The sequence below is a fragment of the Moschus berezovskii genome, chromosome 6, assembly GCF_049115385.1.
Source record: "Moschus berezovskii isolate FMDL1 chromosome 6, NW_MosBer_1.0, whole genome shotgun sequence".
NCBI lineage: Eukaryota > Metazoa > Chordata > Mammalia > Artiodactyla > Moschidae > Moschus > Moschus berezovskii.
In genome coordinates this window covers 114,577,706-114,605,159 of record NC_142465.1, presented here as the reverse complement: position 1 = coordinate 114,605,159, position 27,454 = coordinate 114,577,706, and the positions used below count along the sequence as shown (strand labels likewise).

The 27,454-nt window shown below is 51.6% G+C and overlaps 1 protein-coding gene across 4 annotated transcripts in view; it reads right to left on the bottom strand.

Annotated features, from left to right (window-relative positions):
* Positions 1 to 16,117, bottom strand: part of SYNGR1 (synaptogyrin 1) — a 31,809-nt gene extending 15,692 nt beyond the window's left edge. The window contains exon 1 of one of the 4 annotated variants that reach the window (XM_088837499.1): positions 15,937 to 16,117. In XM_088837499.1, coding sequence (XP_088693625.1) covers positions 15,937 to 16,035 — 99 coding nt within the window. In that variant the 5' untranslated portion in view covers positions 16,036 to 16,117. The remainder of the gene's footprint in view (positions 1 to 15,936) is intronic. The other 3 variants (XM_055394483.2, XM_055394484.2, XM_055394485.2) reach the window with 3 other exon arrangements.
* Between the last annotated feature and the right edge of the window lie 11,337 nt (positions 16,118 to 27,454).

The window sequence follows — 27,454 nt, the reverse complement described above, 5'->3', positions numbered from 1 at the left end:
AGGAGTGGAACTGCTGGGTCATACAGTAGTTCTATTTTTAGTTTTTTGAGACACCTCCATACTGTTTTCCACAGTAGCTGCACTAATTTACATTCCCATCAAAGGTGTATGAGGATTCCCTTTTCTTCACATCCTCATCAACGTTTGCTATTTGTGTTCTTTTTGATGATAACTATTCTGACTGATGTGAGGTGATACCTCACTGTGGTTTTGATTTGCATTTCCCTGGTGATTAGAGATGCTAAGCATCTTTTTATGTGCCTGTTGGCCATCTGCATGTCCTCTTTGGGGAAATGCCTATTCAGATCTTCTGCCCATTTTTTAATCAGCATTTTTGGTTTTTTTCTTACAGGATTTTGTGTGTGTGTGTGTGTTGAGTTGTATGAGCTGTTTACCTATGCTGGGTATTAACCCCTTATCAGCCTTATAAATTACAAATATTTTCTCCCATTCAGTGGGGCTGTCTTTTTGTTTTGTTTATAATTCCATGGAATGTATAGTCCATGGGGTTGCAAAGAGTCAGACACAACTGAGTGACTTTCACTTTGGTGTGCAAAAGCTTTCAAGTTTAATTAGGTTTCATTTGTTTAATTTTACTTTTATTTCCTTTGCTTTAGGAGATAAATCCCCCCAAAATACTACTAGGATTTATGTCAAAGAGTGTTCTGCTTATATTTTCCTCTATGGGTTTTATGTTTTTCAATCTCACATTTAGGTCTTTAATCTACTGTGAGTCTGTTTTTGTATATGGTGGGAAAGAATGCTCTGATTTCATTCATTTATATGAAGCTGTCCAGTTTCCCCAGCATCACTTATTCAAGAGACTGCTTTTTCTCCACTGTATATTCTTGCCTCCTTTGTCATAGACTAACTGACAGTAAGTGCATGGGTTTCAGATTCACACTTCATGGGAGGCCTGACTCAAAATTTTTTTCCTAAAGGAGTGCATGATCTAAAGTTTGGAGATCACTGGTTCATGACACTGTGTGTTAAGGATTCTGACCCAAATATCCACCACCAGATGAGTGGAGAAGTAAGCTGTGGCACATCCATACAATGGAATATTATTCAGCCACTAAAAGGGGCAGGGTTCTGATACAACTAGAGGAACCTTGAAACTGATGAAGAAAGAAGTGAAAGAAGCCAGACATGAAAGGTCAGTATTATGATTTCTTTTATGTATTATACCCATAATAGGCAAAACATAGAAAACAGACTAGAGATCACCAGCGGCTGGGGAAGTGGAGAATGGGGAGTGACTCCTTAATGGGTATGGGGGGTATTTATGGGGGTAATGAAAAAGTTTCAAAACTAGACAGGCAGCAGTTGTACAACACTGTGAATGCACTAAATGTCACTGAACTGTATACTTTGAAATGGCTTATTGTGGGTAATGTGAACTTTTTTCTGCAATTCAAAAAAAAAAGAAAGGATTGATGGGCTGTGTCCTGGTTCAGCCATGGGCACCGAAGTGGGCAGTGGCGGCCCGTGAGCCACATGTCTGCCAATCCTGACTTGGGAATGTACACGTCACCACACCCCCAGGCCTGTGGAGGCCTCCGGGCTCACAGCTCTGCCAGTCACAGGCTCCGGTCTTCACAATCACCCCATGGAACAGTGAGGGCGAGTCCTACTGCCCCCAACTGACAGAGCAGGAAAACTGAGGCTCCGAAAGAGAAGGTGACACCGCTGGGGGAGTACAGGCTGAATCTGAGCCCAGTTCTCCTCAATCTCAGCCCTAGGCTCTCTTCCACTGGACCAAGCTGGCTCGGCCTCAGGAGGCAGACCCTAAAGGAGGGGTGACCCTTTATTTCCAGAGACCCAGGGGATCAGTAGGAAAGCAAGCTGTGGGGCCGAAGTGGCGGGGAGAAGCAGGAAGTCCTGACTTCAAAGCAGTTGTCAGACGGACCCCTGGGCTACCGACACAGCCCAGAGGAGCAAGGCAGACGCCAACGCGAGATGAAGGCGAGTTCTGACAGCCGGCTGCTGGGCCATGCACTGCACAGCTCCAGGGTCCACCACTCACATGGCCCCTTGGACTGTGACCGAGACCAGCCTAAGACTCCTACCAGAAAACCGCCAGGTTGGGAATCTGAGGCCCTGTTTTCAGATTTGGTCACTAGACACCACCGATCCAGCAAAATGGAAAGACAGTGAAAGTCACTCAGTCGTGTCCAACTCTTTGCAACCCCACGGACTATACAGTCCACGGAATTCTCCAGGCCAGAATACTGGAGTGTGTAGCTGTTTTCTTCTCCATGGATCTTCCCAACCCAGGGATCGAACCCAGGTCTCCTGCATTGCAGGTGGATTCCTTACCAGCTGAGCCACAGGGGAAGCCTGAGAATACTGGAGTGGGCAGCCTATTCCTTCTCCAGCGGATCTTCCCAACCCAGGAATCGAACCAGGATCTTAAAAGCCTTTTGATTAGAGAGAGACTTCAGACACGAGGAGTCACACAGACAGGATGGATTTAAATCTCAAGTCTGCTCCTCATGTTGTGTGGCCTCCAGCAAATGACTTAACCTCTCTGAGCCTCAGCTTGGTCCTCTGTAAAAATTAACCTTCCCTCCAGGGCTGATGGGAGAATGACATCACCCAGTACCGGGAGCAGAGCGGCCAGAACTTCCTAAGGGTTAACTGCCTTCTCCGAAGGCCCTGGGAGAGAAGGCAGAGCACCAGGAAGCCCTCTGGACACTTCCTGACAGACATGCTCCCTGGGGACTGGAACAAGGGTGGACCCCCTCCCCAAAGCAGGCTTCAAGGAGGTTGTGGGAGGAGGGGAGCAGGTGGGCGAAAGTCTGGGATTAAGACAAGCCCTCTTGGGGGAGAGGAGCAGGGCATCCTCAGGGAGGCCAGCGGAAAGTGCTGGCGAGGATGTATCCCCAAGAGGGGACGAAGTAAGATCTAACAGCCTCCAAGCGGCCTGGAGGAGCCACAGGCAGAACAGAAGGAGGGGGCCTCAGGCCAGCTCCCAGCCGCCCGTCCTTCAGAGCTCCCCGCCCTCTTCTCCACAGACACGGCCTCGGGAAGGCATTCATCACAGGTCACAGGCTTCTTGGTGCCTCACGTTGGGCTGAGAGGGGGCGTCCAGGGGTGACCACCTCCGTGGAGACACAGCTGTCGGAAGCTGACCAGCTCTGGAGGGACAGGAGCAAGGGGGCAAGAGCCTGGGTCACATTAGCCTGGATGCTGAATCTGCCTGGCCCCTTGTCTAGCAGGTGACCTCAGGCCGGTGACTTAACCTGAGTCTCGGTTTCCAAGCCTGCACAGGGGGGCGATAACAGTACCTAAACCACTGACGCTTTGTGAGCAATGAGTGAGGTCCTGCATGCAAGGATCAGCCTGTGACCTAGAGCATCCAGAAGGTGCCAGACTGACCCTAAACGAGTGGAGTAGATAATGCAGGCCATGACCCATGGGAGGGAGGTGGCAGCGATCAGCCTCCCTCAGGGAGGGAGCCCTGAGCAGTGATTTCTGAGCTGAGTCAAGAAGGAGCCTAAAGGAGCATCAAGTGGGACATGAGGAGACAGACTGGGTGAACGGGGGTCATTGCAGTGAGCTCTGAGCAGACGCCTGTCTGCAGGGATGCAGGGCCATGGAGATATCTGGGAGAGACGTTCCATGGAGAAGTAGCCGAAAGTGCAAAGGCCCTGGGGCAGGAATAAGCCTGGTGGTTGAAGAGGCACACAGAGTATGGCTGAAGGGAATGAGCAAGGGGAGGTCACCCAGGGCTTCAAAGGGAAGGTGGAGTTCAGGAGAAGGTGAGTGATTGATCTGACTTAGGTTTTAAAAAGAATCGCCCCGGCGAGGTGGAGAAAAGACTGTGGGGCAAAGGTAAAAGCAGGGGGACCAGTGGGACCACGCAGCACGCAGGTGAGGGATGAGGGGGCGGGATGGGGCAAAGGGGCGGGAGGGGACTGTCCTGTGGAGGAAACGTCACCAGAACCTGCAGACAAAGGCCCGCTGCTGGGGGGAGGGGTGTGGGGGTCATGCCAGGTCCCCCGGCTGCAGGGCTGGGCCAGGACAGGGAGCCTCCCCGGGCCAGGCTGACAGTCTGCTGGTCAGGAAACTGAGGCTCCAGGAAGGGAAGAAGTACAGCTAAAAACACACAAGCAGGCCCGTGCAGCCTGCCCACACTCCCTATGGACATTCTGAGCCCAGACGAACTCCTCTGTTTAGCTGCAGTCTCCCCGCCTGACTCAGGGGGCTGCTCAGGGTCTCAGTTGGGGACAGGCCCAGAGATGAATCCCAAGCAGGAGTATGTGCAGGGTCAGGATGGGGGAGGTGGGAGGCAGCCCCCGCTGAAAGCAGGCCCCAGCCTCAGCTTTCTGTTCCACAGTCAGACAGAGGAGGAATGGGGACTCCTCCAGGCCCACGATGGGACTGAAGCACAAGCTCTTAACTCCGCGTGTCCCTGTCTTTATTCTACCCGCATCTGGGGCCCTGCCCAGGTCACACGGCTGGTTGGAGTGGATGCAGACTCAAACCCGGGTCTCTCTGAATCCAAGGTTGGTGCCCTGTGTCGGGTGGCCTCTGGGGTAACCTGCTGAGGCCGGATCTACAGGGACGGCAAGGTATACACAGCAGCCACCAGAGAACCGGAAATGAAACCCAAATGAAATTTGACACCAGCCACAGCCGCAAAGGCATGGGAGGGAGACATTCACCCCAACAAGCAGATCTGCTGCAGGGACTGGAGACAGGTCTGTGGAGGCAGAACCAGCAGCTGGGACACAAGAGAAAGTGAGGGTGGGGGTCTCGGGGGGCCCCTGGTTACTGGCAGGCACAGGAAAAACAACATCCTTCCCTTGCACTAGAGAAGATGTTTTTTTAAAAAAAGCACCAAAGTAAACCGGGCCAAGATACTGTTTTTTTTCACCATCTTTATAATCCAATCCTGTGTCTAAAAAAAAAGAAAACCCAGATTCCAGATGGCATTTAGAGCAGAGCTATGCCAAACTCAGACAAATAAATCGACAGGGACCTCAGCATCTCAGGCTCCTGGATTCAGACACACAGAGACAGAGACTCCAGAACTGCCAGACCCCGCCTGGCCTCACATCTCTTCCTCTCCCACCCCAAATTCGGCCATCCCAGAGGGCCAGTGTGGGCAAAGCCACAGGCTGTTTGATCATTTTGCCCCAGCTGTTCCCACCTCCCAGAACGCCCTTCCCCACGTTTTCCATCTTTCAAATAGGAACGAACTCCTTCACATCCTTCAGGACCCTGCTGGGAGGTGGCCGCCCTCTGGGACACCCTCTTTCCTAGTCACCCTCCCCCACCCTGACCCTGCACATACTCCTACTTGGGAGTCATCTAGGGGTCTGTCCCCCGCTGAGACCCTGAGCCAACCCACAGCCTCCACAGGGGCCCTGCATCCACTGGGAGTGCTTGACAAAAATCATCTTGTTTAATCCCCATCAAAACCTCTAAGGAAAAAAAAACAACCTAAAAACACCCCCCTACACATTAGGAGATGCACACCATGGTATATAAAATGGATCAAGTCCTACAGGATAGCACAGGGAACTATATTCAATATCTTGTAATAACCTGTAATGGAAGAGAATCTGAAAAAACCCATAAACATATATGTAAAACCGAATCACTGTGCCGTACACCAGAAACTAACACAACACTGTAAATCAACTACACTTCAGTAAACAAACAGCAGCAAGAAAACACCCCCACAAAGCAGGTTTACTCAGCCCATTGCACAGAGAGGGAAGTTGAAGCTTATCTAGACTTTGGCCTGCCCATGGCCAGCCCACCCGGAGTAGGTAAGTGTGGTGCCAGGTCTCCCACCTGGGCTCAGCGCCCCTGCCAGCCCCATTCCAGGACATGAGCCAACCCTTAACCTTCAGCTGCCTCCCCATGAAGAAGTAAATTCCAGATCCCAAACTCTAGGAGCAGGTGAGCCCCAGGAGCAACAGCTGCTGTCCCGAGCCTGTCTCCACCCACAGTGCAGGAGGGGTCTGGCCCACTTTCCTCCACGTCTGCACACGGAGCTGGCAGCCTGGACCTGGACCACTGCTGGGCATCAGGCAAACTTGGGCTCCAGGGAGAGTTGGCCCAGCTGGTGGGGGGTGGGGTGGGGGATGGGGTGGCAGGGGGAGGTGGGGGCAGAGGTCACTGCTGTTTGCCAGGAACTTCCCAGAGGGCTGGCTTTAAACACCTTTAGGCACCTACTAAGTCTTCCCCCATAAGCTATGGAGAGATGAGGTCGGGAGCCTGCACTGCCCACCAGTCTTGCTATTTCCAGATGGCATCTTCTGCCTCACCCTGTACAGGGACATCTGCTCCCAAACTGGGCGGCTGGGAGGAGTCCCTGGTCCCAGCCTCACACTGCAAGGCAGCCAGCTGACCTGCTCGCTGGCTCTCCACTTCGCGGTCTAGGCTGCTGTCCACTCCCAGGCCGCAATGTTCCACTTCCAGGCCGCAATGTTGCTGTCTGACCCAGGACCGCCTCCTCCAAGCCGGCTCCAGACGACCGCCAGGGGGCACTCACCACCCCCCAACTCTCATCAGTCTCTCCTGTGCTGTGTTTAGTCGCTCAGTCATGTCCGACTCTGTGTGACCGTATGGACTGTAGTCCGCCAGGCTCCTCTGTTCACGGGGATTCTCCAGGCAAGAATACTGGAGTGGATTGCCATGCCCTCCTCCAGGGGATCTTCGGGACCCAGCAATCGAACTGGGGTCTCCTGCATTGCAGGCGGATTCCTTACCAACCGAACTACCAGGGAAGCCTTCAGTCCCTCCTGGACTGAGCAAAAAGTCCATTCCCTACGATGGATTCCCAAGGTTCCCCTACTTGGGTCTCTGGTCTCATCTCTGGTCTCTCCCAGTCTTTAGCGAACTCCAACCCCTTATCCGTCCGCACACTGACCTGACCCGTACTCAGCTGCTCAGACCCCAAAGTGGGCGTGTCCTCAAGCCCCATCCAACCTGGCTCATGGGCCTATATTTCTTCAGCCTTCCCCAAACAACTCTGTTTCCTCCAAGCCCCACACGCTTGTCCATGCCACCGTCCCCTGTCGCCAGGCGATGACAACAGCTTCCCAGGCCCTGTGTACCACTCCTGCCCCTCTGCCCCCATCCACTTCACCGCAGCTGAAAAGATCTCTTTAGACCTGAGTCAGATTACGGCACCCCCTGCTGCATCACACACCTCCACGGTGAGAGCCCTGTCCCCACCGCAACCCCCAGGGTTCCTGCCTTCCGCTCAGCCTCCTTTCCTGCCATTCTCCTCTTGCTCCCTCCAAAGCTCACTCCTGCCTCAGGTCCTTTGTATGGCTGTTTCCTTTGTCTGGGATGCCTAGAGTCCCCCAGGTCTTCCAAGCTGGCTCCTACTTGTTCCTTCTCAATGTCCAAATCTCAATACAAGCCACCTCCTCAAAGAAGCCCTCCAGACCCAACACCCAGTATTTGCCAATACCCCCATTTATTTTCTTGATAACATCATTATGTATTTTTTCTTATGTATCAGTTCCGTTGTTGGGTGTATGTCTCTAACTCAGACCCAGAGGGAGGGTCAGGAGTGAACAGCAAGCCTGAATGATGGGCAGAGCTGCTGGCAGCACGAGAGTTGAAAGAGTATTCTCTCCTTGGCACCTTGGCTTACACACCTCTGACCACGGGGAGCTGACTCCCTAACAGGCTGCTAAGTCCTCTCCCTCAGTGAGAGCTGAACCACCTTCCTGCCAGCGTCCCTGTGAAATCTCTGCCTCCTGGGCCTCCAGGGGAAGGGTGGATGAAGAAAGGGGCAGCCAGGCATCTGAGGGAGGAGTCAGACTGCGAGGGCTCCCTTCCTGGAAATGGGCCCTGCCTCCCCCGGAGTCATGTGAGGGGAGGGGCCTAAGCCAGCACAGCGGCGCGTGACGGGCACCAGGCGGGCACTCAGCTTCCTAAAGAGCCTCGTGCAGAGCCGCGGGGCTGAGGCGGGGCGGCAGGCCCCCTTGTCTCCTCCCTGGCCCGGCTGCCCCCTCTGCAGCCTTGGAAGCGACCTGCGGCGGATTAGGCCGTAATCTTCCTGCAGGCTGTTCCCGTGTGTGCTCTCCGCAGCGGGGGTGGGGGTGGGCTTGCTGGGTAGCGGCCGTGTCCCTGAGGCACTGAGACGCAGCCTGCTGATCCGAAGGCGTCCCGTCTCCCCTCCCGTGGCTGCATAACCGTAGACCCATTCGCCCTGAAGACTGGAGACTTAAATGGAGAATGTGGGTGGAAGGAGTGTGGGGCAGGGCAGCTCCCAGCCTCATCCACCCACAGGTGAGCCCCAATGGGATGCCAGGCGCCGTCTAGCACTGGGCACGTGACTGAAATGACAGACACGGTCCCTTCCCCAGATCTTACATCACCGCGTGGTACCTCTCGGCCTCGACCTCCACCCCTGCCACTCCGCCTGGCTGGCCCCATCCCTCCAGCCCGTCCCGGGCCTGAGTGAGTGTCCTCTCGTCCGCTCACTCTAGGTCTTGGCTCACCTCTGGATCTTAGGTGGTTTCTCCCCCGCATTTCCCTCTGCTAGACTGTGAGTCTCGCACAGACCGGGCACATTAAAGAGGAGAGAGTCCTGCAGCTGCTGGAACCACTGGGAGGACGTACAAACCCTTCACCGGGCCAGATGCGGCCGAGAGAGCCATTAATGACGATCGGCCATGGGATCTGGCCACGTGAAGGTCACAGATGATCTTGACAAGGTGGAGGGGTGAGGGCAAGGGCCTGGACGGGGCGTGCATGTGAGAGAAAACCAGAAAGGATCACCAGGGACGGTGACCACAGCCACACCTTCTGGAGAATCAGAGGACTGGGCGAGGGGGTGGAAACAACACACGTTTGTAAGCTGACGGGAGAAAGCCAGAGCGGAGGACAGAGGCGAGAGTGGAGGGAAGGAGGAAGAGAGGGAACTCGAGTCCTTGAGAAGGTGACAGGGCGGATCTGGTGGACCCTGCGAGGCTGGCCTGGCTGCCAGAACAGGAGAGAGCCTGGGGGAGGGCGGGCGTGCAGAGGCCGAGGGTGGATGCCAGCAGGGCTTTGCCAGGTGAGCGCAGCAGCGACGTAGGAAGGCTAGAGCCTAGGGCAGGTGGGTGAGACCACCTGGGAGCCCAAGCTGGAGAGGGGCACTGGGAGGATGGGGTGAGGGCCGGGGCACCATGGGAGGGTCCCGGGTCAAGGACGACGAGGGAGAGAGCTGGAAAGATAGGAGGGATGGGGAGGGGCAGACACCTGAGTTCTCACCAGGAACGACAGCCAGAACCAGGGTATGCCCGGTGAGAGCGGCTGAGGTGGAGAGGAAGGAGGCCAGCCGGAGAGAAGGGTCACAGAAGCGGGGAGCTGCAGAGACAAGGAAGGCAGGCAGGAGGGTGCTGGGGCGGGCAGCCGTGGTGCGGAGTCTCTGCATTTTCGAGGGACAGGGGAAGTGACCCGGGGGCTGGGCCACAGTGAGGGCAGTGGCTGGTCCGGAGCTGGCCTGAGATTCCAAGCTGGGGGAGAAAGGTCTGCAAGCAGCCTCAGGAGCCAGGAGGACTCTGCCCCATCTCCAGGCTCAGTGGAGGGAGGGCATGAAGGAAAGAGTAGTCCCCACCAAGAAGGCGGCCTGTGCCGGGGGAAGCAGGGCCGGGGCAGGACCAGGTTACCCTGAAATTTTAAGGAAGGTGTCAGGGGGTGTTCAGAGGAGGGCCGGAGATCTGGGGAACAGACCATATCCTCTTGACCCCTGGACCCTGAGCTGTTTGAGGAGCCCAGGAAGGTTGGGGCTTCTGGATGCTCATTTTCTAAACAGCCTGGGCCTGACAGCCTGGGACTGTCCCAGCCAAAAGGCCACCCCTTCCCCACGGTGCCCCTCCCCCGTGCCATCTTCCCCAGCAGAGAGGGCGTGAGCATGATTCCCTCCAGGGTGGGAGGGCTTCCCCAGAAACACGGGGAGGGTGGGCTTCCCCAGAAACACATGGAGGGCGTGGGCCACCCTGCCAGCTCCAGCTGACACTGTCCGGCTCACAAGGTTCTGGCCCTAGGGCCAGGCCCGCTCTGCAGACCCCTACAAAGCATTGGTGGAGAGCAGGGGGAGGTTGACATCACTTCTTCAAACACTTACTGGTCTCAAAGTTCCCCACCTGCAATGTACTGGGAGCAAGAGGAGGGTTCTTTGAGGGTGGAAAGGCTGGGAACTCACCAGCCCAACCTGAGTCTCCTGCATCTGACAGATAGGGAAACTGAGGCCCCATCTTGGCCTGTTACTCAAGTCACACCACCTGTCACAGTCGGAGTGGGCGCAGAACGTGGCCTCAGGCCTTGGGTTCCAGGCACTCCTGACGCCTGGCCCGGCCTTCCCTCCCACCGGACAGCTGGTTCTTCCGGTGGAGGTGCCAGGGCGGCTCCCGTGCCAATTCCACCATCTGCCCTCTCCCTTCCCCACCCCTCCTCCTGGCTTTTCCTTCTCTCCGCTTTCCCTCCCCCAGGCTTCATTCTTTCTCCCCAGACTCAGGCCCGCCTAACGGCTCTGCACAAGTGGCCATGTGGGACTCCCCGTGTGGCTGGGGACTCCCCAAAGCAGGAAGCAGGGGCCACATCCTGAAAGTCAGGTGCAGGCTGCAATCTCACTTAAAGTGGAGGTGGGGGGAGACATAACCCACTGGACAGGGATGTCACGTGCCCAGAGGAACAGATTGGGCGGCAGGCCCTTTATACGTCCATTTTCACAAGCTAAGTCAGGTAGCCCCTGGAGCCCAGATACCCCAATCCCATACTACTGATGAGGCTGGGACTTTCCAAGGTCCCCCTCTGGTGGCCCTGTGGTCGAAGCCAAACCCAAGACTCCTCAAGCTCCTGCACCATCCCAGGACGCAAGACGCCCAAGACCCATGCAGAAACCTACCAGCTCTCTCCTGACTCCCTTCCTAGGCCTGAGAGTGATGGGACCAGTCAGTCACAGGTCAGCCACAGGTGAGGAGGATTTCCAGAACTTCAGCGATAAATGCCAAAGGAGCACTGGACCCAGCTCCCTAAGTAAGTGGTAGGGCCTTGCCTGGTGCTGGGAGAGGACAGGCTGGACCATTCCACACATTTCCTGCTAGGCCTCCATCCCCCAGAACCCTCCCCAGGTCACACCTCCACCCTGATCCTAAGTCACACATCCCACTGCAGGGAAGCTTCCAAAACATGCCTCTTTTTCTCGGCTTGAACTCCCTCTCTGAGGCTCTCCATGGCTCTCAGATGAGGCTCAGCTTGTGATACTGGCATCCAAGGCTTGCCCTGGGCTGCCCACCTGCCTGCCCCCACGCCTCTGGACCTACTTCCCACTCTCACTCACACACCCAGGGTCCCCAAGAGCTCAGCATCGTTTCTGAAACCCACTCCTACCTGCTGCTCCTCCCACCTGAAATATACACTTCCCCCACCTTCTTTATCAGGATCAGCTCAGGAATCATGCCCCCAGGCAGAGGCAGCCACTCTGCATTGGATCTCCTTCTTGACACATTCCAAGCCTTCTGGATGGTTCCTGTTGATTCAATTTTGTTCTCATTGGACGAGAAGATTGCTGGTGGGACATACAGGCAGGCATCCAGCAGGGATTTGGTGTTTGTGGAATGAATAAACGCCAGAGCTGGCCACAGGCTCTGTCACCACCCTGGACCCATTTCACCCACTGCCACTGAGGAGGCTCCAGAATTTCTAGGCAGGACAGGGAGGGCAAATGGTTGGGAACAGAGACAAGGGGGTCTCATTTTGAAGGTGCTGCCTTCGCAAAGCAAACTCAGCTTTTTTTTGGCCATGCCAATGGCATGCAGGATCTCTGTTCCCCAACTAGGAATCGAATCTGCACTTCCTGCAGTGGAAGCCCCAAGTCTTAACCACTGGACCTCCAGGGATATCCTGCCAATTCAGCTTTTATACTCAGGGTTTGCTTGCAGTGATTGAGGGAATCTGATAAAAATAAGGGTGTAAAACTGCTCCCTCGAGCCACTCCTTGACGCCACCGCAACTCAGACAGGGAAGCAGCGGGCAGTACACTGAATGTGGACCCAAGTGGGCTGGGTTGAAACTGTGGCTCTGACAGTGCCAGGCCCAGTCTGTCTCCAGCCAGCAGACAAGCCACCTCCAGCCTGCCCCTTGCTTCTGTCATGGGAGGAAAGATGTCCCACTCTACTCACAGCATCCTGAGTGTTATAAGCCCAAGCCCTTAAGAGATCAACTCTGAAAACAGCGATACCTCAAACAGTTTATTGTTTAATTTGTGCCAGAACAGAGCATTAATCCAGAAAGAAAAAGAAAACCTCGCATTCATCAGTGCCAATATTTTTTTTCCCATATGTCATTTCAATGCTCTAAAAGTAAAGATATACATTTCAAACAGAAGGAGGCCCTTCATATGAAGTCAGCTAGCTCCCTGCTAAAACTCTTTTCTTCTCACCTGGCTCTGGGCAAAGAAAGGGGTCACTGAAAGGCTGCAGGATCAGAGCCAGATGGGGCACCTCTGACGGGGTGACAGAGGCACAGGGGGTGGCCACGGCTGGTGCCAGACCTCCTGTTCCCCCACCCAGCACAGAGAAGGCAGCTCTGAGCTCTGCCTGCTCTACCTGAACTTCACATTGCCCAGGTCAGAAAGGGTCCAAGTTGGAATCTACCAGAGGACTCATCAGCTCCCTCCCTACCTTAACCCTCAGGGTCAATTTCTCAATCCCTGTGGTGAGTAATCACCCGCACACGTCGGGGGAGGGGGCAGGCTAGGGAAGTGTAGGGCAAAAGTGGTGGAGAGGAGCCGAGAAAGCCTTAGTCAAGAGATCATGGGGTCCTGCGGGCCTGGGGGCTGGGGTCCTAGGGTAGATCCAGGTTTGGTGATTCCCTGATACTTACATGCTTTGGGGGCCCACTTTCAAATAAATAACAGAAATAACAATGATCTTTCTTTTACAGATTTTTACAAAATCAAGAGCCCACCTGCTCTCAATGCTAGGGCCCCTCCAGGGCTGCGAGAAGGGTCTGGGGAGAACAGGAATCCTGGACAGAGTGACTAGCTGTCTTGTCTGTCTGGGACAGGGCTGCTCCCAGGATATGGGACTTCCTGTGTAGAAGGCAGGAAAGTTCTGGCAAACCAGGGCAAACCAGTGATGGATGCTCAGACTCCTTTAGCTCAAAGGTGAAGCTTAAGACCTGCCAGACTCTGTGGGGAGCAGAAGGATCACGAGGGCAAAGGACAGGTCGGCACATGTGTCCACGACATGATCCCAAAGTGTTAAAATGTCTCAGGACACCACATGTTTTTGAGAAAGACTGGAAGGAGACAGAGGCCCTTCCTATGAGATGGGATCACATGGGTTTTTTCTTGCTTTTTTCGTGGTAAGATACATACAATATTGGAATAGAAAATGGCAACTCCAGTAACCTTGCCTGGAAAACCCTACGGACAGAGAAGCCATGGTGGGCTGCAGTCCATGGGGTCACGAAGAGTCGGACACGACTGAGCACACACACACATAACATAAAATTTACCACCTTAACCACTTTTAAGTGTACAGATCAGTGGTGCTAAGTACATATATATCATTGTACAATCTTCACAAGTGACTTGTGTTCTCCATTTACTGGCAAGTATTACTTCTAATGATCAGGAAAAAAACCTATGTACATTTTTTAAAGTGTCAATCAGCCTGTATCAGATGCCTCCGCTCACACAAAGGTAGTGAGCAGGGCTGGGAGGCTGTGGGGGCCTTTGGGGTAATGGATGGGGAGTGGACCCAGATGACTGTTATCCTTCCCCAATCTGAGATCCCAGGATTCCAAATGCTTCCTGATCCAGGGGAAGCACTGTGCTTTGGAGACAGGAAGATTTGGGTTCAAATCCTCTCCATTTGCCACTGAGATGCTCAGTCACCCTGGGCCTCTCTGAACCTTGGATGCCTCAAGTGCGTTTCTGGGGAAATAGGTGGGCAATCATGAGTGCTGTCCTGCACACAGTAGGTACTTAGTGACTTTTTCTCTCTTCTGCTTGGAAAGTCCTCCCTGGGCTTGGATATGCACGCCCATCAACCCTCCTCACCCTTCCAGGCCCAATTTGACATCACCTTCTCCAGGAAGCTTCTCTGATTCCTCCCCAAGCTCTCCCAGCCTCTCTGCCTAGGGGTGCCTGGCTCACTCCCTGGCAGGACCGGAGGCTCCCTGGCACTAAAGGGCTGTGTCTGAGTCATGCCGCCTTCCCTCTGGGCCTAGCCGACTCAATAAAGCTTCGCTAAATGAAGCCATCACCAGCAGAAGTGACCCAGGCAGACAAAACGCCCACACCCCCTCACAAAGCCAGTGACTTCACCCTCCCAGGCCAGCGGCCCAGTGGCCAGGGAAGCAAAGAGCAGAGCCGGCCCACCTGATCAGGCAGGTGTCCCCCAGAGCTGCACTGTTGCCGAGGATTTGCCAGGGTCTCTGGGGAGCTGGAGACAACATGGATGAATGAACTCGGCACCACAAACCCTTCAAGATGTACCCCTGGGGTGCCTCGCCGTGTGCCATCACCAGGCTTCCCTGCCCCCAGAGAGCTCCCCATCTGGGGGGCACTAGAGAAGCCTGGAGTGTAAATGTGGCCACAACTCTTCCTGTGGCACCAGAGGCAGGTTTGAACGTTTTTAGACAAAGCAAAGGTAAATAGGTCCCTTTTCCTCTGGGAGGCCAGAAATAAACACCCAAGCGGTCCCACCCATCACATGCTAATATGGCCCTGAAAATCCAGGAAGTGATGGAGCTTGAGCATGCCTTGGCCACAGCTGGCTTTAGGTGTAGCCCCCTGGGGTGGCTGGCAGGGCCCCTGCCCAGTGTCCCCAATCAGGGAACGTCTAAGCTAGGCCCACAGGCAGGTGCCCCAGGCCTGCAGTGGCAAGACCCTCTAGTGAGTGGGCCTGGGCAACCTGAGGGAGCCCCAGATACCCCTCTACAGAGAGGGGCAGGCCTCCTTTCCCTGGGGGTGCCTTTCCAGGGCCATGTGAACCCTTCGCCGAGTGCTGGCTCTGTCCCATCCTCTCCCTGACCCCAGCTTTGAACAGGGACCCCCCTACTCAGCTCTCTGCACTGGGGTGTTCTGCCCTCACCAGGCTGGAGGTCCAGATCGGGCCTCTCTGCCCTCCTCTGTGGGCAGGGGTCCTTTCTCCGGCTCCCACCCTCCCACTGCTGGGGCATCCAGGTGTATTCAGTAAATACCCCAGCCCAAGGAGGTCTCAAGGAGGCTCCTCCCATCTCGCCACAAATAGGGAAACTGAGGCAAGCCAGAGGAGGTGACGCTGCCCACCTCAGAATTTAACTATTGGTTTCTCGTGAACATTTCTCGGGTGGCTTCCAGCCCAAGGTCACGCTGCGGAAAGGCAGTTCCCGGTGGAAGCCAGGAATCCGGCTCTGGCCGCGTCGCTCCACACTGTCCAGGTTAAGCCACAAAAACCTGGTTTCCTGCCCTCTCCTCCTTGAACGCCCATGACAAGCGCGCGTGCACCCCCGCGAGACGATCCACGCCCTGATTCAACCCCCCCACTCTCAAAAACAAGGCCACCTGGTGATTCACAGACACACACCCCCCCTCAAAAAAAAAAAAGCCACCTGAAACCAGGGTTTGGTCCCCACGGCCGCCAGTCCGCCCAAGCGGCCGCACGCAGCCAGAGCCGTGAGGTGCCTGGTCGCGGCCTGGAGGTCACCGCGATGCGGGGGACAGTAGGTAGTGGGGTCACCGGGAAACCAGGGGTGGGGGAGTAGGAAAGCCTCCGCGAGCGCTGGGCACCCCCGTCCGGGGGCTCGGGAAGGAAGGAGGGCGGGCGCCAGGACCCCGGCCGCACGGCTCCCCACCGGCGGCTGCGCCCGGGTCCCCCGGGGCCCCGGGGGGAGTTGGCGTCCGTCCGGGAGCTCGGCCCTGGCCCGCGCCCCCCACCCCGGCCCCCCACCCCGAGTCCGGCCCGGCCACCCGGCCGTCCTTACCCAGGACACGACGCGCAGGATGGTGTGAGGCTGCCGGACCAGGGTGTAGGGGTCGAAGGCGCCCCCGGCTTTGCCAGCTCCGTACGCACCCCCTTCCATCGTGGCTGCACCCGCGCGGTGCCCCCCGTTCGGCGCGCGCCGCCGGCCCGTGCGCGTGCGCGGCGCCCCCGCCCCCTCCCCTGCGCGCGCCCCCGGTGTGGTCGAGGGCTCCCGCGAGGGGGCGCTGTGCGCGGAGGGCGCCGGGCGGGCGCGGGGGTGGGCCGTGCGCGCCCTCAATCGCGGGGCCGCGGGTTCTGCGGTCCCGGCGGAGGGCGCGCTCGTCGCCGGCGTGGTGACTCTTCGCTAAGTAGAGGGGGCAGGGGGACGAGGAGGGGCTGTGTGTGTGCAGCAAACGCAGGACTTGTCGCCGCCCCCCAGGACCGGGCCGCCCTGCGTCCATCACTGCCCCTCCGAGCCTACGCTGCTCTGGGATGAAACCACCTTCGTTACTTGTTTGCTGGTTTCCTGGCGATCTGTCTTGCCCCCAATATAATGAGCGAGGAGGGACCGCCTTTGTCCTCCTTATGGGGTGCGTGGGACACAGGAGGTGCCGCAGGAAGACTTTTCGAATGATGAACCGCGAATGAATAACCCTTCTCTCGAGAGCCTTCTGAAGCACAGCCCCCCACCCCTCCACCTCCCAGCCTTCCACCTTGCCTTTACTAATCTCACTGCTCACGTCCTGTGTGTCCTCCACTCCCAGCCTGGAGGGATCAGCGATACTTGGCTCAGAAGCAAAGGCGGAAGAAGGGCAATAAATTGTTTTGGAGAGGTCCCGCCTACCCCAACCCTGCAAGCAGGCTTCCCAGGTAGCTCAGTGGTAAAGTATCTGCCTGGCAATTCAGGAGATGAGGGTTCAATCCCTGGGCCAGGAAGATCCTTTGGAGGAGGAAAGGCAAATCGCTCCAGTATTCTTACCTGGATTCCATGGACGGAAGAGCCTGGCGGTCTACAGCCCATGGGGTTGCAAAGTGTGGAACAGAACTGGGTGTGCAGGAATGCCATCCCACCATCATACTATGCATCCAGTAATTATTATTATTTGTTCATTGTCTTCTTCTGCTAGTCTATGGGTTTTGTCTACTTTGTTCACTGCTGTAACCAAGGACCTGGCACACAGTTCAGTCACTCAGTCGTGTCTGACTCTTCGCCACTCCATGGACTGCGGCACACCAGGCCTCCCTGTCCATCACCAACTCCCAGAGCCTGCTCAAACTCTTGTCCATTGCATCGGTGATGTCATCCAACCATCTCATCCTCTGTCGTCCCCTTCTCCTCCTGCCCTCGATCTTTCCCTGCATCAGGGTCTTTACCAAGGAGTCAGTTCTTCTCATCAGGTGGCCAAAGTATTGGAGTTTCAGCTTCAGCATCAGTCCTTCCAATGAATATTCAGGACTGATTTCCTTTAGGATTGATTGATTTGATCTCCTTGCAGTCCAAGGGACTCTCAAGAGTCTTCTCCAATACCACAGTTCAAAAGCATCAATTCTTCAGTGGTCAGCTTTCTTTATGGTCCAACTCTCACATCCATACATGACTACTGGAAAAACCATAGCTTTGACTAGACTGATCTTTGTCGGCAATGTAATGTCTCTGCTTTTTAATATGCTGTCTAGGTTGGTCATAGCTTTTCTTCCAAGGAGCAAGCATCTTTTAACCTCATGGCTGCAGTCACCATCTGCAGTGATTTTGAAGCCCCAAGAAAATAACGTCTGTCACTGTTTTCATTGTTTCCCCATCTACTTGCCATGAAGTGATGGCACTGGATGCCATGATCTTAGTTTTCTGAATGTTGAGTTTTAAGCCAACTTTTTCACTCTCCTCTTTCACTTTCATCAAGAGCCTCTTTAGTTCCTCTTTACTTTCTGCCATAAGGGTGGTGTCATTCGCGTATCTGAGGTTATTGATATTTCTCCCTGCAATCGTGATTCCAGCTTGTGCTTCTTCCAACCCAGCATTTCAAATTATGTACTCTGCATATAAGTTAAATAAGCAGGGTGACAATATACAGCCTTGACGTACTCCTTTCCCAATTTGGAACCAGTCTGTTGTTCCATGTCCAGTTATAATTATTACTTCTTGACCTGCATACAGGTTTCTCAGGAGGCAGGTCAGGTGGTCTGGTACTCCCATCTCTTTCAGAATTTTCCACACTTTGTTGTGACAGTGGGTGCTCAATAAACAGACCCTAGTCCCCATCACCCCATTATTGCTTGGCCTAGAGCTCCAGGTATCATGGAAACAGAGGCTGGATGGAAGACTGATCACTGCAGTGAGGATGATGGCCTTCCAAGTCTGGCTGTTAGCATGACGCGTAGTCCCCAGAGCCTCCATATCTCCACTGGCTCCAGGAGGTGGTTGGATAAGGGTGTCTATCTGCCCAGGCCTTTGTTGTTCCAGTGATGACAGACTACCTTGAATTCTGTGATGACAGGACACCAGATCTGTGCAGAGGAAATGTGGTGGGTATGAGGGCACCTCTTATAAACATTTCATACACAAATATCCATCTTAGACTCTGTTTATTGATTCTTATGTTAACTCAGCAGCAAGCCCTGGGCTAAGGGCTTTGCATACATTATCTTATTTAATACAGCAATCATATTCTATGGTTAAATGAAACTTCTCAGAGAAAACAGAAAATTTTTTGTGACTTTGGGTTAGTCAAAGAGTTCTTAGATATATTACCAAATGCATAATCCATAAAAGAATCAATGGGTTGGATTTTATCAAAATTAAGAACACTCATCAAAAGACCTTGTTCAAGGAGTGAATGAAAAGGCAAACCACAATCCGGGAGAAAATATTTGCAAAGCATATTTATGATAAAGCATTTGTGTCCTAAATATATAAAGGACTCTAAAAAGTCAATCGTAAGAAAACAATCCTTTAAAAAAAAATGGGCAAAAGATTTTAACAGACACACTTCACCAGAGAAGATATACAGATGGCAAATAAGCACACAAAAAGATGCTCACCATCATTAGTCATTAGTGAAATGCAAATTAAAACCAGAATGAAATACTGTACTTTCACACACCTATTAAAATAGCTAACACTTTAAAAATTTGATAATTTTGAGTGCAAATGAGGATTTAGAACAACTGGAACATTTGTACATTGCTGGTGAAAATACAAAATAGTGCAGCCACTTAGGGAAAAAACTAGCAGCTTCTTATATAAGTAACTACACATTTGCTATAGTGAAGTCATTAAGTCGTGTCCGACTCTTTGTGACCCCATAGACTGTAGCCTACCAGGCTTCTCTGTCCATGGGATTTTCCAGGCAAGAGTACTGGAGTGGGTTGCCATTTCCTTCTCCATTTGCCATATGACCTTGCAATTCCTCTCCTAGATATTGATCCTAGAGAAAGAGAAGCTACGTTCACACAAAACCCTGTACAGGAATGTTTATGGCAGTTTCGTTGGGAATAGCTGAAACCTGGAAATGACCCAAATGCTCCTCAACTTTAGATTGTATAAACAAATTGTGGAACATTCATACAATGGAATATTACTCAGGAATCAAAAGGAATGAACAATTAATACACTCAACCACAAGAGACTACAGGCTGTGTGACTTCCTTCGTGTGACATTATTGGGAAAGCAAAACCATAGGAACGAAAAACAGACCAGTGGTTGACAGGGGCTGGGAGTGAGTTTGGGTGGGTGTGTGTGTGTGTGTAGGGTTTACTACTAAGCAGCACAGGGAAATTTGGGAGGATGATGGGTGTGTGTGTGTGTGTGTGTGTGTGTGTGTAGGGTTTACTACTAAGAAGCACAGGGAAATTCGGGAGGATGATGGAATCATTCTGTATGTTGTCTGGTGTGATGGTTACACAATTGACCATATATGTTTGTCAAATTTTGCAAAAATGTCCATAAAAAGGGTGATTTTCAATGTGTTTAAGTTATTCCTATTTTTTTTATGGAGAGAAAAGTGAGCAAGGTTGATGGTCTGAATCCGTGAATAATATTCAGATCAGTGAGCTCATTTATTTATTTTTTCGATAAATATTTTATTTGAAGCCCACCTTGTATTGGGCTTTGTGCTAGGCATAGGGCCATAAGCGTGAAGAGTTTAGAGACTGTCCCTAGCCCTTCCAGCAGTAAGGTCTGATCATACTAATGAAAAAAATCTCAGAAAGGGTAGTATTTAGGAACCTGAGCTTCAGACTGAGATATTCTTGGGTGGGCATCCTGGCTCCCCCGACCCTCCACTCACTGTGTGACCTTGGACAAATGGCTTCAACTCTCTGTGCCTGTTTGCTCATCTGAAACCTGGAAATAAGCTTAGTGCCTATCCCTGAGGATTACCGCCAGGATTAAATGAGAGAATGCACAAAATGTGCTTAGAATCGTGCCTGACACAAAGGCTTTTAGCCTCCCCAGCCCCGTTGGTCTTCAAGGTAGGTGTGTATGGCAGGGTAGGTAGGTGTTTTCTTAAACAAAGCCCTAAATGGGGGTAGCTTCCTGACTTACCTAGGAACTTCTACTTTTTACCTATCATCGCAGGTCATAGAAACAACTTCCTCTTCTACTGTCTGTATTTATGTGTTCTGCATTAGCAGCAAAGCTGAAGGAGGAAGTCAGGTTGTCCTTTGTAGGTCAAGCTTTTGCAAACCCAGAGCTGCCTTGTTCTGTCCGGACATTTGAGTTCCCAGCCCAGATGGAGCTGTAACCTGCCTTTGCTCCTTCTCTCCTGCCCCCTGGAGGCTACTTTAGTATTGTAGGTGTTAGGTATGTTTTCTCTGAATGTGGAGTTGCCGGGACAAAAAATTCATTCATTGTATTTGAGTGGATGAACCAAAGCCTAATGATAATGTTAAAAATTTGCCAAAAGTACCTTTCTGGAGAGCTGCTTGGCAGTGTGTTTCAACTGAATTAAAAAAAAAATGCCTTTTATTTACAAAACAGAAACAGACTCACAGACTTAGAGAAGGAACCTATGGTTGAGGTTGCAGGATGAGAGGGTTGTGGAGAATGGAGGGAAGACATAGGGAGTTTGGGATGGACAATACACACTGCTACATTTCAAATGGATGACCAACGAGGACCTACTGTATATCACAGGGAACTCTGCTTAATGTTCTATGGTAGCCTGAATAGGAGGGGAGTTTAGGGGAGAATCGATCCATGTATATGTATAGCTGAGTTCCTTCGCTGTTTACCTGAAACTATCACAACATTGTTAATCGGCTATACTCCAGTACAATAAAAAGTTTATTAAAAAAAAAAAAAAAACGGACGCCTTTTGATATAGCAATCCCTTTCTTTTCCCAAGGAAGGGAGTAGGAGGTGCACACAGATCTAGCCAGCCCCAGGCCTCAGTCGCACGTTCAGAGTCATCGGTTCCATGTACAGGTAACACCACTGTGCCCCAGGCCACTGAAGAATGGTCTCTTTGCTGCTTCTCCTAGAGAGGTGGAGTCCAGGTCTCCTCCCCTTGAACATGGGCAGGTTTGAGATTCGTTGATCAATAGGATGGCACCGTGCCATTTCCTGGCCCAGGACTTAAAAAAAAAAAAACAGCTTTCACATTCCCCCTCTGGGAACACTCAGCCCTGAGCTGTCAAGGAGGAGTCGGGGTTGACACCACTGAGACATTACGTTCACAGTCGGGTCAAGAATCCCAGCTGAGGGAATCCCCTGGTGGTCCAGTGGTTAGGACTCAGCGCTTTCCCAGCCACCACCACCATTCTCCTGAACCCTCCAGACTGACTCGTGTACCAGCTGAATATCACAGAGTAGAAACACAGGCTGCCGTTGGGGTGGGATTGGGGGTGGGGATAGGGCAGTGGGATTTCCCTGGTGGTCCTGTTGCTAACACTCCACACTCCCAATCCTGGGGGCCTGGATTCCATCCCTGGTCAGAGAACTAAATTTTGCATGCCCTAAGATCTGGCACAGCCAAAAAGAAAAAAAGAAATAAAGTGAATCAAACAGAATCTTTGTGTTTTTTGGCCACTCGGCTTGCAGGATCTCAGTTCCCCAAACAGGGATTGAACCCAGGTCACAGCAGTGAAAGCCCAGAATCCTAACCACTAGGCTGCCAGGGAACTCCTTTGAAGTATTGAATGAAAAATATAAACATTGACATAAAGAACACAATAGGTGGAGAAAATAGCATGAATTCATCTGAGGAATGAATTAGTGATGAAGCTGGTCAGAGTGATTAAATGCGCTGGTGCAGTTTTACCAATGGCTAGGGTGCCCAGTTTGGAGAAGGCACTGGCACCCCACTCCAGTACTCTTGCCTGGAAAATCCCATGGGCGGAGGAGCCTGGTGGGCTGCCATCTATGGGGTTGCACAGAGTTGGACACGACTGAAGCAACTTAGCAGCAGCAGCAGCAGGGTGCCCAGTTATTTGGTCAAACACTGGTCTAGAGGTTGCTGTGAAAGTATTTTGTAGATGTGATCAACATACACTCATTTGACTAAGTAAAGGAGATTACCCTCAATAATGTGGGTGGTCCTCTCATCTCACCAGGTGAAAGCCTTAAGGCTTCTCAGAGTGGAAGGAATTCAGATTACATCAGCCCGTTTCTGAATTTCCAGTCTGTTGGCTAGCCCTACAGATTTTAGACTTGCCAGCCCTTACAACCATGTGAACTAATTCCTTAAAATGAATAAATCGTACATATATTTTTATTGGTTCTGTTGGTTCTGTTTCTCTGGAAGACCTTGACTGATACAAGTGCAATGTAAAAACCTCAGCACCCTAGAACTTCCCTGGTGGTTAAGAATATGTCTGCCAATGCAGGGGACGAGGGTTCCATGCCTGGTCTGGGAAGATTCCACATGCCTCGAAGCAACTAAACTCGTGTGCCACAGCTACTGAGCCCACGTGTTGCAACTGCTGAAGCCCACACATCCTAGAGCCTGTGCTCCACAAGAGAAGCCACTGCAATGAGAAGCCCGTGCACCGCAACTAGAGAGTAGCCCCGTTCACTCAGTTCAGTTCAGTTCAGTTCAGTTCAGTCGCTCAGTCATGTCCGACTCTTTGCGACCCCATGGACTGCAGCACGCCAGGCCTCCCTGTCCATCACCAACTCCCAGAGTTCACCCAAACTCATGTCCATTAAGTTGGTGATGCCATCCAGCCATCTCATCCTCTGTTGTCCCCTTCTCCTCCCATCTTCAATCTTTCCCAGCATGAGGGTCTTTTCAAATGAGTCAGCTCTTCGAATCAGGTGGCCAAAGTATTGGAGCTTCAGCTTCAACATCAGTCCTTCCAGTGAACACCCAGGACTGATCTCCTTTAGGATGGACTGGTTGGATCTCCTCGAAGTCCAGGGACTCTCAAGAGTCTTCTCCAGCACCACTGCTCAAAAGCATCAATTCTTCAGAGCTCAGCTTTCTTTACAGTCCAACTCTCACATCCATACATGACTACTGGAAAAGCCATAGCCTTGACAAGATGGACCTTTGTTGGCAAAGTAATATCTCTGCTTTTTAATATGCTAAGTTGGTCATAACTTCCCTTCCATGGAGTAAGTGTCTTTTAATTTCATGGCTGCAAACACCATCTGCAGTGATTTTGGAGCCCAAAAAAATAGTCAGTCACTGTTTCCACTGTTTTCTTATCTATTTGCCATGAAGTGATGGGACGGGGTACCATGATCTTAGTTTTCTTCATGTTGAGCTTTAAGCCAACTTTTTCACTCTCCTCTTTCACTTTTATAGAGAGGCCTTTATAGTTCTTCTTCACTTTCTGCCCTAAGGGTGGTGTCATCTGCATATCTGAGGTAATTGATATTTCTCCCGGAAATATTGATTCCCACTTGTGCTTCATCCAGCTCTGCATTTCTCATGATGTACTCTGCATATAAGTTAAATAAGCAGGGTGACAATATACAGCCTTGACGTACTCCTTTCCCGATTTGGAACCAGTCTGTTTTTCCATGTCCAGTTCTAACTGTCGCTTCCTGACCTGCATATAGGTTTCTCAAGAGGCAGGTCAGGTGGTCTGGTATTCCCATCTCTTTCAGAATTTTCCACAGTTTGTTGTGATCCACACAGTCAGAGACTTTGGCATAGTCAATGAAGCAGAAATAGATGTTTTTCTGGAACTCTCTTGCTTTTTCCATGATCCAGCGGATGTTGGCAATTTGATCTCTGGTGCCTCTGCCTTTCCTAAATCCAGCTTGAACATCTGGAAGTTCCTGGTTCACGTATTGCTGAAGCCTGACTTGGAGAATTTTGAGAGTGACTTTACTAGCGTGTGAGATGAGTTCAATTGTGCGGTAGTTTGAGCATTCTTTGGCATTGCCTTTCTTTGGGATTGGAAGGAAAACTGACCTTTTCCAGTCCTGTGGCCACTGCTGAGTTTTATTTGCTGGCGTATTGAGTGTTGCACTTTCACAGCATCATCTTTTAGGATTTGAAATAGTTCAACTGGAATTCCATCACCTCCACTAGCTTTGTTCGTAGTGATGCTTCCTAAGGCCCACTTGACTTCACATTCCAGGGTGTCACATTCCCCATTCACTGCAACTAGAGAAAGCCATCTTGCAGCAACGAAGACGCAGTGTAGCCAAAAGAAAAAAAAAAAATCTCTTGTGGCTCAACTGGTAAAGAATCCACCCGCAAAGCAAGAGACCTGGGTTTGATTCCTGGGTTGAGAAGATCCCTTGGAGAAGGGAAAGGCTACCCACTCCAGTATTCTGGCCTGGAGAATTTTCACGGGGTTGCAAAGAGTAAAAATAGAAAACTGAGCGACTTTCACTTTCTTCCTGCTTTATGTTGTAGTTGTCATATGTGTCACTTCTGCATACACGGCAAACCTCATTTGTGGGAGCTGCAATAAATTTAGAGGGGCTGAAGAGGAGAGCTTGAGAAGGGGCCTGGTGAAAGTGGAAGCCAGAGAGGCACGATTTGTCTGTTTCTTCATGTGTGCATGAGTGCGCGCTCAGTAGCTTCAGTCGTGTACAACTCTTTGCGCCCCCATGGACTATATCCTGCCAGGCTCCTCTGTCCATGGGGATCCTCCAGGCAAGAATACTGGAGTGTTTTGCCATTTTCTTCTCCACTGTTTCCTCATGACAACACGTATTGGAAACATTTGGACTTTAGTAGTTCACACATTGGAGAAGGAAATGGCAACCCACTCCAGTGTTCTTGCCTGGAGAATCCCAGGGACGGGGGAGCCTGGTGGGCTGCCGTTTATGGGGTCACACAGAATCGGACACGACTGAAGTGACTTAGCAGCAACAGCAGTTCACACATGATGCCGTGCACTTCAGCGTGTATCCCTTTGGGAGAGACAAAATACCAGGCTGTCCCAGTGTCTGCTGTTGGCTTAAAGCGTGACCGTCAGTCTCTCCTTGATGTTGAAGTGCAGTTTTCCTTGCTGGTTAATAAGTAATCTGTAGCTGATACGTTCGGAGAAGGCAATGGCAAGCCACTCCAGTACTATTGCCTAGAAAACCCCATGGATGGAGGGGCCTGGTGGGCTGCAGTCCGTGGGGTTGCTAAGGGTCGGACACGACTGAGTGACTTCACTTTCACACACTGGAGAAGGAAATGGCAACCCACTCCAGTGTTCTTGCTTGGAGAATCCCAGGAAAGGGGGAGCCTGGTGGGCTTCCGTCTATGGGGTCACACAGAGTCAGACACGACTGAAGTGACTTAGCAGCAGCAGCAGCAGCTGATACTTTGCATGACTACAGTGTTTTTCAGCTGTGTTTCATCCAACGGTTTTAAGGTCTCTTGACAATACTTGCCTAATTCAATTAGGGATTACCAAGGGGTGATTTTTCTATTTTTATTCTGTATTTATTAAGAGAGCTGTTATCTGGTGCTTTGTTCTTAACATCACAGTGATAGGTTTTGATTGGTTGGATTAAAAACACAACCCATCTAAAATCCTAAATGTAAGCGGAAGGGGCCTGGGATCACCCAGGAAAGAGATTCTGGTTCAACTGCGTCATTTCCCAGAGACAGAAAGGAATTTGCTCTAAGGCTTCTTCCTGGGGCTTGCCTGGTAGCTCAGCGGTAAAGAATCCGCCTACAGTGCAAGAGACAGAGGTTAGCTCCCTATCGGGAAGATCCCTTGGAGAAGGGAATGGCAACCCATTCCTGTGTCTTTGCCTGAGAAATCCCATGGACAGAGGAGCCTGGTGAGCTACAGTCCATGGGATCACAAAGAGTTGGCCACAACTTAGGGACCAAACTGGAGAAAGAAATGGCGACCCACTCCAGTACTTTTGCCTGAAAAATTCCATGGACGGAGGAGTCTGGTAGGCTACAGACCATGGGGACACGACTGAGCAACTTCCCTTGTTTCCCTTTAGGGACTAAACAACAAAGGCTTCCAACATGAGCTTTGCAATGTTCTGCAGGAGCTTCCTGGTATACGGCGAAGACGCACACAGTTACTCGGATTTTAAGTTGAAATGTTTTTCTCATACTTTCCCTAGCTGACTGGTACTTAATGGGGCGTGCCCATCAAAATCACCTGGGGTTCCTTTACCACATAACTGTGCTTCCCCTTCCCCCAGCTCCTGACTCAGCAGGCCCCGGGGGTGGTATCTATATTTTGAAGAAGCCCAGATGACTCTTGTTTTGTTTCTTCTCAGAAATTTACATTGGTTTTTATTTTTAAAATTGTATAAATAATTACCAGGTACATTTTTTGTGACGAATAGAGCCCAGTATACAACTATCTGGGAAAGTCCCCTGCTCCCCATCCCTTATGCCCACAGTAATGTTCAAATGTATCCAGTTTGATAAGTTACCTTCTGGTCATTTTTCTATTAATTTACTCATTATATGTGCATGGACATGCGTCTAGTTTTTAAATAAGTAGGATTATGGCATTTGCACTGTTCCATGAATTGCTTGTTTTACTTAACGATGTATTTCTCAAGTCACTTATTTATAGATCTACCTAATCCTAGTCAACAGGCTGCAAACTATTTCACTATACAGAAATATCACTGAAGGAAACCAGAATATATCACCCCAAAACATGTCTCTTTGACATAAGAATCCTTTTGAACTTATAAGACAACTCTGTGAGTGTGTTTTAGTCGCTGTCATGTCCGACTCTTTGCGACCCCATGGACTGTAGCCCACTGGGCCCCTCTGTCCATGGGATTCTCCAGGCAAGAATACTGGAGTGGGTTGCATTTTCTTTCTCCAGGGGTTCTTCCCAACTCAAGGATTGAACCTAGGTCTCCTGCACTATAGGTAGATTCTTTACTGTCTGAGCCACTGGGGAAGACTTAAGACAATTAAGAAGTAGCAAATACAGAAAAATCTCTCTTTCCCCTTCCCTCTTCTGGGGTATAAATTTTCCTTTCCTGAAGACAACTCTAGACTCCTAGCCCAGAGATAGCACTGGAGGAATCTGAAAACAGACTGTATTCCATTCATGTTCCCCCATATATTGGGTGGGTCAAAAAGTTCATTCAGCTTTTTCCGTAGCATCTTACAGACAAACCCAAATGAATTTTTTTACTAACCCAATATTT